The sequence below is a fragment of the Nannospalax galili genome, unplaced genomic scaffold, assembly GCF_000622305.1.
Source record: "Nannospalax galili isolate Female #2095 unplaced genomic scaffold, S.galili_v1.0 scaffold5716, whole genome shotgun sequence".
Taxonomy (NCBI): domain Eukaryota; kingdom Metazoa; phylum Chordata; class Mammalia; order Rodentia; family Spalacidae; genus Nannospalax; species Nannospalax galili.
In genome coordinates, this window is record NW_008337965.1 from 12280 (window position 1) to 26011 (window position 13732).

The window sequence follows — 13732 nt, forward strand, 5'->3', positions numbered from 1 at the left end:
CTGAAACCTAGGGAGCCCTTTCGGGGTGGCTGCTCTGATGTCTTTCTTGATGTTTGATGAAACATAGTTGGAATTCTCAGGGAGGTGATGATCTTGGTCCTGGATTGACGTCTGGTCAGCAGGGACTGCCGCATATGGAGAGCGGGGGATTGAAGGTACTGATATCTCCTGAGGACTGGAGGTGTCTGCAGCCAAAAAAGGCAGTCAACCCTCAGAGGGGTTAAGTGGCATGCTTAACTGAGCTGCTCCAGTCAGGAAGGTGGGAGTCTTTGTGGAGATGACCTTGGGTGTAAAGAGGAGTTATCAAGAAGTATAGAAAAGATGGATCAACTTCAGATGGACTTTGGGAATCCCCATGTCATCAGAGTCACACCCATGTCATTGGGGCATCACCTGAAATTCCACAGTGTAGTGAATGGATGTGGCACCTGCTCTATTAACAAGAGTTTTCTGGATCTCAGGAGGTCAAGAGTTTGTCCTAACTGGGTGACTCTTGAAAGAAGTAGCATTTACAGGACCTTGCCAGGGATTAGGGCAAGACCCCAAGGGATGACTGAAAGAAATTCCAGTTAGTGCACAATTTGGGGTCCAGAGTGCTTTTCCCAAAATTTCTGTCACCCCCACAGTCCTGGCAGGGTATGTATTCTGATCCTGTCTTGTTTCCAGGTGGTTGGTGTCAGGTTGCTAAAGGATCTGCTAAGAGGAACCTTGACTGTCTTCATCAGAAGAAGGATCCCAGGTGTGTCAGCACTCAAGGTAAGAACTGAGGGTGTCCATCACCCAAACTCATGAGGAAAAGCCCTCCCTGCCCTCCTCAAATATGGTGGGATCTGGGATCATGATATTCTAGACCTTGCCATTTATCAGGATGAGAATCAGTCTGGTCTTCTATCCTGGCCACATATAGTGCACTAACCTGGGCTACAACTTACATTGACATCTGAACTTGTATTAGGGGATATGAGGCACCAGCTGTGCCTTTGTCCCATCTCAAGAGACACAAAGATTTCCTGAGATTTTGGCTCAGGCAAGAAGGGAGGTGGTGATAACTAATTACTCTCACTTTTTCAGACTATCATGGGGAATGCTTCCTGCAGTGCCTTGCCTCTGGAGATCCACCCAAGAAAAATCCTCCAACAGGCATTATTGAGCACAACCAGAGGAGCTGTGGTCAGAGTCCACTCACCTCCCCTTTCTATCTTTCCCACGTCTGTGAGTCCTCATCCCTCTGGGCAGCACGCTCTCCTGCTTGGTGCTCCTAAGGAAAGACACAACGCACCATATTCAGAACAGTCAGCAATCCAATCTCCTGGATGGCTCTCAGGCCCAAAGAGAGGCAAGTGGTCTGGATGATGGTCAGGTCTCCATGGATGAGGAGGCAGCAACCACACCCACCAGGAGGGAGGTATCAGGGCGAGGAACACCAAGTTTTGCCCAGAATTCTCTGGGAGCCTCCTCTCCACCCACTGTCATGGGGTCCATGGAAGGGAGACCCTCTGATGAGATCTCTGGCAACCAAGTAGAGGAGGGGGAATATCTCCTGCCCAACATGCATTATGTACTAACACAAAAAATACTTGACTTGGTGAATTTCTTGCTCCGCAAGTATCGCATGAAGAAGCTGACCACCAAGGCAGAAATAGAGGCTAGCGTTATGGTAGATCGTGAAGAGCTCTGCCTTGTGATCCTTAAAAAGGCCATTGAGTGCCTCAAGGTGGCCTTTGGCATTGATATGGTGGAAGTATTCCCCAGTGTTCACACCTACTTCTTTATCCCTGCCCTGGGTGTCACCTATGATGGCATGCACCATGGTGTCCCGGGCATACCCAAGACAGGCCTCCTGATAACTGCCCTGTGTATTATCTTCATGGAGGACAACTGTGTCAGTGAGGAGACGTTCTGGGCTTTGTTGAATCACATGGGCATTTGTGCTGGTGCGAATTATTTTCTCTTTGGGGATCCCAGGAAATTCTTCACTGAGGATTTAGTGCAGGAAGGGTACCTGGAGTACAGGCAGGAGCCTGACGTCGATCCTCCTCACCATGTGTTTCTGTGGGGCCCAAGGGCCTATGCTGAAGACACCAAGATGAAAGTCTTGGAATTTATTGCCAGGGTCACTAGGAAAGATCCCAGATCCTTCACTTAGATGTATGTAGAGGCTTGAGAGATGAGGGAGAGAGGATCTAGGCCAGAATTGCCCAGGTAATGCCACTGCTGCTCTGACCAGCACACGTTCTAGGGCATTAGCGATTTCCAACCCTATAATATCAAGCAGAGTCGGTGATGTATGGAACTGTGTGTCAAAGTAGAGCTGGGGGGAGGACACTGTGAACCATTCCACTCTGTCCATTCTGTTTGGGTGACTCCTGGATATGTCTTCCTGGTTTCCAAAATGTTTTCCCTTTTTGCGAAAGTTTCATTTAGCATCAGATTTTTAAGACACAGGTCATATTTCTAATGTGTTTTTTGTTGTGTATCCAGGTTAGGACAGTATTCATATTTTGAAATAAACTAGAATATCTTCTTTGTAATCTGTAACAAGATTTCATGCATTTGATTTGGTGATTCCCAGATGATGCAAAAAAACTTGACATTCACATGAATGACAAAACAAAATTTTTTTAGTTATGTTTTCATATTTAATCTCTCATTCTGGGTAGTTCATTAAATTCTAATGTAAAGTATTCTTAATGTATTCTTAATTGTCACCTGCTGTTTGCAAGGCCCTGTTAGTGTAGTGTGAACCATCCATCTCTTACTGTTCCATTGGGGTTATTAGGGAATCTCTTTTCTTCGTGGGTTCCAAAATACACTTTTACTACATGGTTTATTTGCCTCAGGTGTTAAGTTTAGATATATTAATCTTGTGTTAGTGCTGTTTTTCCAGGTTAAGGTAGAGCTTCTATTTTTTAATATTTATTTATTTTTATTTTTTAATTTTTATTGATCCTTTCCACATTTCATACAATTTTTAATCAAATTTAGACTCCTTCCCCCATCCATGGCCCCCATCTCCCACCAGACTCAGGTATTCTGCCATGCATGTTAAGTTCCATCCATTCAAACATTTGTACCCAGATGTCTTTTGGTACAAATGCAATCACTGCAGACTAGAAAGCCTATCTAGAGATCGTAAGTAAGGCATACTCTCCCACAGCAAGTAGTAATCAGTCTCCAATAATTCCCAGTCTAGGGCCAGCCCACTCAAATTATTTCTCTTGTTCCACTCTGGTCCCTTCTCTGATTGAGTTGACATGGGTCCTGTGCTCAAGGCCACCATTGCCAAAAGTTCACACGAGCAAGCTTCCAGTGGCCTGAAAGCCTCTGCTTCCTTATGTTTGCGAACCAGCCCTGGATCTTAAATTATTTCCCCTCTTCTACTGCAATGGTCCCTGAGCAGTGGGTGGGTGAGGTTTAGCATAGGAGTCCTATGCAGAGACACACAATCTATTGTCTGTGATTCTTTAAAACATGGCCTGTTGTGGCCTTATGTGTGCATCACACTCTCTTGTATATGGAAGCTTCATTGTTGAGAGTTGAGGGATGCACTGGTTTTCTCTCTACCCCTTGTTTGGCTATGTTCCATGAGCCTTAGGTGTAGAGGTTCAACTGTAGATGTGTCACCCAGGACTGCATCTCTCAGACATATATTCTCTGTGTCTGACCAGTTGTAGGATTCTGCAGTAGCTTCCATCTGCAGCAAAAAGAGGGTTTTTTTTTAATGCATCCTGTATGGTATACTTGTGAGTAAATATACAACTCTGCATTTAGCATGTGGTAAGAAATTTCATTTGTCTAGAGATATGGCAGAGATAGGGTTTTCTCTAGGTTCTAAGATCCCTCCAGCCATGTGTATTTAGCTGTATTTACAGTGCCTCCCATAAGTTCACTGCCATTGAGAGTGATTTAAGTCCAATTACATAGCTGTTGACTCCCCCCTCGATAACCAATAGAGGTAGTTTGCTGTGCAGGTCCATATGGTTATTAGGCCTTAGGGCTGGGTTGGACCTTTGATTGACTTTCTCCCTCAGTAGCTTACATATCATCACCGAGCACTATGAGCGATAAACTTCAGGTAGAAGACTTCCAGGTCACCTCCGCTCTGTTGCTCCAAGTCTTGTATCAGAGGTATGTCCTGTCTTCAGCAGCTCGTATCTTCTAGTTCTAGGAGATAACCAACAGCCCTGGGACAGCCTGTGCTATTTCTGGAGTCACTTGTACCACTCTGTCCAACCACTCATTGCAAGGACTCTCCTGTCTGGCACTGTCTTCCTTACCATGCAATCCCCAGGTATGCATATGCATTAATGTTCAGATGCTGAGTGTGCATTTCTCATGGGTTTCAGGAGCAACACATTTCCCTCTGAGTTCCCCAGCCTCCCAAGATCCATTTGTCTGCACTCGCTCTGCCTCCCATCTGACCCCCTTCCTCCACTCACAGTCCCAGCATCCCCCCTTATACCCACCCTCACCCTAGTAGTACCAGCCTCCCACCATCCCCCTCTCCTGAGTTCCCTCCCTCCACACCATGGCAAGCTGGATGTCCCTCCCTCTTCCCCTCCCAGGGAACACTTCCAGTTTCCACACCTCCCCCTGTATTTTATTTCTAGAATATTTTATTTATTAGTTTTATTTTATGTAAGTGCACTCTTGCCATGCCCTCAGAAGTCAGAAGAGGGTATCTACTTCCCCTGGAACTTGAGTTACAGAAGGTTGTTTGCTGCCATGTGTGTGTGTGAAACCCAACTGGGTTCCTCCATGAGAGTAGTCAGTGCGCCTAACTGCTAGCCTTCTCTCCAGGCTCAAGGATGTGAGTCTTAAAACTGGTATCCCTTTGTTGCTAGGTTGACCTTAGTAACGAAGCTGCATTATTTGGAGATCTTCTCTCAGGGAAGGGCTTTTACAGCCCAATATCAGCCTTTACCTCCACTTGGAAACCACAGTGTGCTTGTCTTCCTTTTCAAAACTATAAAATGGCCCCCATAACCAAAGTCTCTGGAAGTGGATACTGAAACATGCAGACTGGTTCATTCCTGCAAGTCGGTACCAGAGCAGCGTCTATCTTCTGGGAAGCTCATAAAATGGCTCCAAGTTCCCCAAGTCTCCAGAAGCAGGTGTAGGAAGGTGGGCAGTTCTCATTCTCTCTCCTCATCCCCAGTGAGATAAGGGAACCTCAAAAGGATACAGTTTAGCCTGATTATCAGGGCCGGTATGTCTAAGGAGGGGATTCTGTGACTCTCTCCCAACTCTCATCTTGACTGAGAATGAAGTCTGGCCCCCTTCTCTTTAGGAAAGTCATATGACCATTGTCCCCTGGGAGGAAAGGGAAGGAAGGGGCTCATCCTCCAATGTAGGGACCCGTTTGGTGAAGTACTCACAACACTGGATGAACCATGTTATCTGGGGTCCCTCTATTAAGAACAGTTTCTACACTCCACTATCAGTCTGAGGTCCTCCCTACAAGTCACCATCCCCACTTCTCTGGACACTTCTGCAATGTGTGGAAATTGCTTCTTTGCAGGGTCTCCATGAACAGAGGTGTCTCATTGCTACACCTAGGTCCCACTTGGGGTATCACTAAGCAATGGGGGGGGCGATGCATTATTACTTGGCCGTCCACCACAAAGGGGCCTTAGTCGTCCATCCTAATCTGGGCCCTCTGAATTCTAAATATCTCACAGAAGTATTGTTCCCAAAGACCCCAGAAACAGAAGGCGGGGAAGGTGGTCTTTCCCAGCACCAGCCCAGGATTCCTGCAGGACGCTCAAAAGGATACAGTGCAGCTTGATTATACACATTATTCCACTGCTGACTCCTCATTTCTCGAGGGATCTCCTCATCATCTGCAGGCAGTGAAACAAAGTCAGGGGTAGAAGCAGCCTCTGAATTTCCAGATGCAGCTTCCAGTCCTGCTTTTGCTGCTACTGGCCCTGAGACTTCACAAGTTTTCTCTTTAATGAGACTCCATTTGCGAGTTAGTTCAGGAGACTGGCATTCTCAAGGCTTTGGGGAATACACACTGAGCCTACAGTGAAAGAGGAGTCAACCTCCTAGCCTCTGGTTGTTGGTGAAGGCGAGCGTAAGAAAGATTCCCGAACCTCATAGGGCATTAATTCCCTGGTCACATTTGGGCCTCTGGAACCTGAAGAGCAGCCGAGTGACTGCTAGACTGCAGGGACTTGTGCACTATTCACTATAGGTGTGAAGAGAGGCAATGAGGGAAACTACCATGGACTCTCCATATGGAGAGGAGGGACATAAACGGAAGGAGGTGCCACATCCTGTCTGAACCTCGCATGGACTGGTGAAAATCTGGTGCCCTGAGTAGATCCCATGATGGGCAGAATCAGTGGCCCAGTCTGCAGCAGATGGATTTCCTGATCATCTTTTGTTAAGACCTTGCTTTCATCTCCCCCCTTCATAACACAATAGACCCTGCTATTTTCTCTCCTTACCTCTCCTGTTCTTTCATGTGGATGCTGTCTTCCTGATGCGGAAAACGGCATCCAGAGATGCTAGGTGCAGGTATATGAGTAGTGCAGCTGGGTCACGATTTCAGCTGTTGACAGGGTCTCTGAGGGGAGCAGTGAGATCACGTACCTCAGCACTAACCTTGTACAAGACATGTTTTCACCTGGATGCCCAGGGTTCTGGCATGCAAAAGTGGTCATAGAGCTCAACTTCCCCATCTCCTCAAGGATACAATGAAGGGTGAATGCAGGACTGCGTAAGAAAGAGCTCAGGAAACCACCGGGTATTCCCTTCAACATCTTGGTCTTTATGTCTCAGACTCAGATGCACAGGAGGTGAAAGTGCATCCAGAATGCATCATCCCATCAAAGGTGATCCCTGGGGAAGTGACAAGAACCGAGGAGTGGATAAGGTGCCCCAGTTCCATCAGGTCAAAATGAAAGACTAGGTTCCAGCACTCAGAAGCCTGTGGGAAGGTGATCTGGGATGCTTGAAGAAGGCTTCTGATGATTAAGATGGTAGGGGCTTGGCTATGCCTGATGGGAAATAGGATTTCGTGCTCGGATAAGTCCCTCTGAGAATGATGATAAGTTGTTGAGGAGTAAGGTCCTAGAAGCAGTAATGTTTCATCCATAGCACTTTGAATGATCTGTTTGGCCATGGTAGGCTCACTGGAGGGGATTCCAGGATGAATGAATGTCTTTCTGGAAGCAGGTGGATAAGGTCATCCTTGAAGTGTTCAGTTATTAGATTCCAAAGAGACGTCAAAGGAAACAGGCTGCACCAAGAGCATCAGGACTATGGATGGGTGATGAAACTAGCATCACTCAGAAAGTTACAGTGACTGATTTACACACAGGATGAAGAGGAGAATGCCTGTTAATAGAATTAGCTCAGTATGATCAAGGATGTTATAATAATTATAATGGAAAATAAATGGCAAAAGTCATGAGTTAATATGAATTCTGTACAATAAACCAAAGCACATAGAAAAAGAAACATAAGGGTTTCCTCTACTATAACCCTCTTGTCCCCAAGCTACGAGACTGACCATCAAGTATGCAGGTGGGTGAATGTCTTCATTCAGCTCTGGAAGCCCATTCTCCAGAGCCTCCCCATAGTCAGCAGAGTAGTTTAACAAAAGCCCAAGACCACAGAGTCATATGACCTCTGAAACCCTTCCTTTACCTGGACAAAGGAGTCATCTCCTCTCTTGACTAAAGCATCACCACAGGAGAGTAAGAAGACATGCAGTGAGGCTGAAGAGCTTGTACCATTGGAAAGAGGAATCAATGCTTTCACTCCCCAAATCCAAATCTCACAGGCCCGTTTGGCTCAGGAAGCTCACAGGTACTCAGAAGATCCAATATATGCTTCCATGATTTTCACAGGCACCGCTCCTCCTCACCAAGCAAGTACCCTACCCAGGTCTGCCAGGTATTGGGGTACTGCTTCCTCCTGTCTACATGGAGTTCTTCATGAACACAAAACCAGCATGGTGTCAGGGTGGCCTTGTGTTTCCTAACAAGTCTGGAGCAAAGAGAATTGGGAGGGGGAATGCACACCACTGGGGGGAAAGATGCACAATGGAGAGTTGCTGGGAAGCACAAAGTAAGGCTTTCTGGCAGCCCACAGTTACCAGTCCCTTTTCCACCTTGAGTTTGCTATGAGTTCATCTGGGCCTGAGTCACTGTGGGCAAAAAAAAAGAATGTAAGGAAGGGGCGAAGGAACAAATGCAAGGCTAAAAGGAACAGTCTCTCTGGCATAGACAGAGTGGTGGGTGCCTGATTGCCTCCATCACGGAGAACACACATCAGAAGTAGGGTCATGAGCTTCAGAGGCAGTAGTATGGTAATACCTCTTGACCTTAAGGACTACTTACAATTCTGTGAACAGTGAGTCCATAGCACCTTGCCAAACAACAGCAAAGAAGTCCTAGAGGGAATGTGGAGAAGTAACTGAAACAAATAACTGGCACAAAATTAATACACTGATTTCAAAAAGACCGTGCCACTTCATATGGCCAAACAAGAAAAGATTCTCTACAAAGAAATTTTGTTTTCTGAGAGGACCAACTGACTGAGCATGAAGTGTTGGAATAGAAGCTGTGAATCTGGACCAGATCAACTGTAGAGCAGTCGAGTGCCAGACCCTGGGAAGAAGACAAGATGAACCCTGTGCAGAGAAGAGCACAATCATCCCCAGCCTCCCAATCAAAAAGCCAGTTAGGACAGTTGGTGGCACTCTCAGGATGCGTAGGCAGGTCAAAGAAGGACGTGAGAAGTTCAGAAAACAGGAGAAACATTAATTTAACTATCCAATATTCTGGAATTCCAGAGAACCCATGTTGGGCTATAGTTTTAGATGAGAGGGGAGTGGTAATTTGGGATAAAGGCTGACATTCTGATAGATGAGCGATGGGATGGACTGAGTCTCTGTTAAGAATGTCAAGAGTAGTGAGGGAAGGATTCAGTGCAGAGAAGGTGATCTGGGATCAGTGAGCACACCATTTCCAGGTGATGATGTCATCATCACTTTTTGTTTTTTCAAAAAATATTTACTGAATCTAGTATTTCATACAAAACAACACAGAGTATCTGGAAAAATGGTGCAGCAACCTAGAACCCTTGCTGATCTTGCAGAGTATTGAAGTTTGAGTCCCAGCACCTTTGTGGGCAACTCATAACAGCCTGTATTTCCTGCTCCAGAGGATCATATGTGTACTCTCTTCTAGCCCAGGGATGTGCGCGTGATCACACACAGACACAGACATGAATAGCAATGAAATTTTAAGTGAAAAAGACAATCCAGATGTACACGTATGCTGCTGTTTGCCCAGGGGAACCAAAATGCTGGCATATCTTCCAAGGATCTGCTGAGGTGATTCTTCTCAGGTTTGTCCACTACTGCTGCAGAGAACCAGACTTGTACCTCCTTGTCACATGAGAGATCAGTCTTCGGCTGCTCCTGCTGCTGCCCAGGGACAGGGTATTCTAGTGTGCACGCTACTCCTAACATCCCCCCCTAGAGTAAGACAACTATGTGACTCAGGAAGGAGCTGTTTGTACTGTCACCACAGGGTTCCCCACTAGTGACCACGTACTGCAACTGTCTGCCTCCATTAATAAATTCCAGCTCATTCACATGTCACTTCACAGAAGGGAGTGCAGATCATATACGGGACTCCCACTACCAACCTGAAACACCTCTGTACCTGTGCTGCCTCGACAGGCAGAAGCCAGCAACTGTACCTGTGTTGCCTTGACAGGCAGAAGCCAGCAACTTCCAAGCAGGAAGGAACCAGGAGGAGACACTGGCAAAGATGAGAACTGGGCCCAGTGGCCTTCACTCCTTGGGAGTCTTCACGACTCTGTCTCATGAGGAAGGGACTGTCTTCCCGCCCCTCCCCTCCATCTGTCCAGTTTCCTGGAGCTTCTCCAGGGAGAGACTTGTCCATCTCACTAAAATGAGAAAGGAAGCCCTCTGTGGATGTAACATTTCATAAGGAGCTATGTGTCCCTAGAGCCCTGCTTCCCGAAATGAACATAAATGGAATATGTCATAGAGGAACAAAGAAACCCTGTGGGAGCCCAGACATTGAAAGAGCAGCTAACACCTCAGGTTCCAAGGACCCATTGATGGGGGAAGGCCAAAATGCTACTACAGCCTAAACACAAAGGGCCTAAATCGCTCAGAGAGGTAGGAAGCTATCATTTAACATGTGTCCTTAAGGAAATGCTCAGCCAGGACAAGAAGGTGGCAGGCATGGCTGAATATGAGAGCCATGGTGGGCAAAGGAGTAGTCCTGCTGTGGACTGCTGCGTCAGAACAAGTAAATCCAAAGCACAGCAGGATCCTGACCCTTGAAAGGCCACAACGATGGAGAGGGCTGGGTTTCCCATCTTGTGTTGAGACTTCAAAACAAGAATGCTTGCCAGGCAGAACCCTGGGATAGGGGACTGCTGGAGGGCATAGTTGCGATACACATCCTGAATCTGTGTGCAGTGCGATCTTAGAGAAACTCAGACAGGAAATGAGGTCTGTCCAAGGGAAATGGACCTGGTGTCATGGAGCAGGACTTTCTTATAGGTGTCGAAGTAAGAGACCCAGAGCTTGACTCCCAAGTCAGCCATCAAGACTATATAAACGGCATAATAGCTGTGCACAGAGACCCTTAGGAAGCCTGGATCCTCAACTACAGTGTGGAAAATGGAATTTCAGGATTAATGGACAGTTTGTACTTTGTTTTTAGCAACTGGCTTTAGCATTAGCAGGCCTTGGGAGTACACGGTTTCTCTCTGTGAAATAAGCCTTAACATGGTCAGTGCCATTGACAATTTTGGACAGTGCAGCCTGGAGAAAGAAAGGCTGGGCTGGGATTCAGCTTGGCCATAGGAAAATCCTTCTAGGGGTGTCTGAGTCAGAGGCAAGAGATCCTGCCCTGTCTGTAGCCACCAAACCATCTATGCTGCCAGCCGGGGAGGACACTCAGGACCAGTTAAGTTCCCTGACGAAGCTGTCCTGACCACTTTGCTTCTTGCCTAAGAATGTGCCTTACAAGTTCTCAGTCGCTTCCTACAGTTCCACCCAGTTCCTTCCACAAGCTTACTACCTCAATATCACTGTCCTGCCAGGGTCCTCCCATAGTCCAGCCCTCATCTTCACAGCAGCACACCTGGCAATGCCCCACTTTGCCTCAGCCATCACAGTCCTGCTCTGCTCTTCCTGCAGCCCCTCTCTGCACACCCTCCCTGGGGACTCACAGCTCTACCCTACACTTCTCCTAATCCTGCCCCACTCTGCTTCTACCCGCCTGTGCTGCTCTCCCTGCAGCCCTTCCGTGATTGTGTTAGGGTTCACAGCTCTGCTCCCATTTCAGATATAAACAGAAACAGATACACCCTGGTACTTCCATGTCGCTGCCTACCTAGGTCAGAACTCATAGCCATGCCCCCAACTCCTATCTCTCCTCTCACAGTCCTACCTTGATACTTGTTTGGACCTAAACACATAATGTCAAGTAGCACAGAACTGCCCCCAACTCTTAACTCACTATTCCATGTCCATCACTTACTTTCTCCATTAATTTATACCCCAGTCCTCCAAATATCATTCTACAGTACCAGTCAGTCCCTATCTCCTCTGTCTCTCAACACCTAAGGCCAGAACTGATATTCTGCCGTGAACTTCTAGGTAAAACCTAACACGCCTCAACGCTAACTGCCATACCATGCTCTTCCCGAGGCCTCTCCCCACATCATGTCAGGATCTAAAGCTATGTTTCCACTTCAGATGACAGCACTCTAACCCTAACGACTACCTCTGCACTCACAGCCTTGCCCACCTCTCAGTCCCTGTATGCACAGCCAGGAAGAGGGTAGACTTCCTGCTGAGGTAGGAGTGGGTTACGGGTCTCTGTGTGTTTAGTTAGGTAGGCAGAGTGTGGAGAATGAGAGGCAGGTCTATGCCTCGTGACCTATAGTGGGGAACTGGAGCTGTAGATCCCGACATAAAGTGAAGGAGGTCACTGAAAGAGAAGGGAGGGGCTGTGGATGCTGACATGGATGGCCAAGGCCTGGAGAAAACTTTGCAGCGCTCTGAGTGGTGACATACGATGTTGGGGCAGGGCTTTGGAACCTGACACATTGTGACAGAGGGACACTGGAGGTTGAAGGCAGGGCACTGAGGAGGACTTGGTGGGTGGAACTGTTGGTTGGGCTAGGGTATAAGTGCTACGCTCCCTGCAATAGGCCCTTGCAATCCACCTAAGGCCTTAGCTGCTCGCTCCGAGTCTGTGCTGACACAAGGTTTCTGAGTTCCTCTAAAACAAGGTCCGTTTTACACCCGTTTATTCGAGCAGCTTTCCTGGGACACAGTCGCTCCCTGGCAAATGTTGGATGTACAAGGGACTGCTCTCTCCTTCCTAGTGAGATGCATTCACTCTCAGACCTGAGAAGCTCCTGAGAACGGGACATATGCAGGGGAGGGAAGTGGAAGACAGTTCCTTCCTCATGGGAGACAGCCCATGAACCCTACCAATGTTGGAAATGTCACTGTGCCCACTTGCCACCTGTGCCAGTGTCTCCTCCTGTGTTCCTTCTTCATTGGATGGCTGCTGACTTCTGTCTTTCACTGCAGCACCAGTACAGAGCTCGTTCAGCTTAATACGGGGAGACCTCTGAGCAGAGCCTGCTCTTCCCCTTGTGTCCTACTCTACAGCTCACATCCTCTCTTCTTCTGAATGTGGACTCACGCATTGGACCACCTGTGTGCTAATCTGCATGGAACAGCCCCTCATTGCCCTTAGGCTGTGAGCCCACCAAGACCCCAGACTGTGAGCAGGGAAGGACTGTCTGATGACACCAAACCTCCGCTGGTCTTCCAATGAATATATTGAGGACTGTGGGATTGCGTATATCAAACCCTTTGCCACAGACCATATCAAAAGGGATGTCATTACTTTGTGGGGATGTAATATTTCTCTACTTAGATCCTGCCTGCTTGGCCTAAGATCTCAGCCCACTAAATGAGTGGAGTTTCTGCCATGCTGAATGGTCCTTGATGTGGTCCTGGAGCCAGGCAGGGGAGGAGCTTCCCACTGCCATGCTTACCAGAACCAAGTCCTGAGTGAGACTGTCTTTTATGTTCCCGCACAGACCTTATTTCCTAGCTCACGTGGGCAGCTGAGAATACTCAGGGTTGTCAATTAGACAGGCAGAAAAAGGGGAAAAGTCAAGAATGTCACTGTGCTACAGTCACCCCACTCAGCCATGAAGTTCTGAGCAAACAAAGGGGGCTAGCCCTCCCATTTGTTCCCTTATGACTGGGTGACTTCTGGCAGCACTGACCACAGCCTGTGCTCTGACTGACTTTTGTTAGCTGTCTGTCTCTTATTCCGTGAGCTCTTGAAAGACTCCACAGGAGCAGAAGGAACCCTGATCCCCACACTTCACATTGGGCCTCTCATTGAGCAGAGCGTCATTGGCTTGTCAGCAATACAAGCAGTGCATCATCAGGCTCAGTGGCTTTCAGGGCACAGGGAGACATCTGGGGAAGATGAGGCCCAATGGCTGTGAGCCTGAAGGGAAGTGCTGTGATGTGATTCTGGATTTAGTCCCAGGGAGCCCATGGAAAATGAGGTTTACCTTCCTCTCCTCCCAGCAGCCCTATAGTAGATTTGTCTTAAACTGAGTCACAACTTGTGTCTGTGTCCCCTGCTGAGGCTAGTCACCAGAGCTGTACAATCACTATCGCATAGCT

General features: G+C 47.6%; 1 protein-coding gene across 1 annotated transcript; it reads left to right on the plus strand.

The window, feature by feature from the left end:
* Positions 1 to 1232: 1232 nt before the first annotated feature.
* On the plus strand, positions 1233 to 2524 carry LOC103733948 (melanoma-associated antigen 11-like). Its single transcript, XM_008832868.3, has one exon. The coding sequence runs from the start codon at positions 1367 to 1369 to the stop codon at positions 2144 to 2146; it is 780 nt and encodes a 259-aa protein (XP_008831090.1). The 5' UTR covers positions 1233 to 1366; the 3' UTR covers positions 2147 to 2524.
* Positions 2525 to 13732: the final 11208 nt, after the last annotated feature.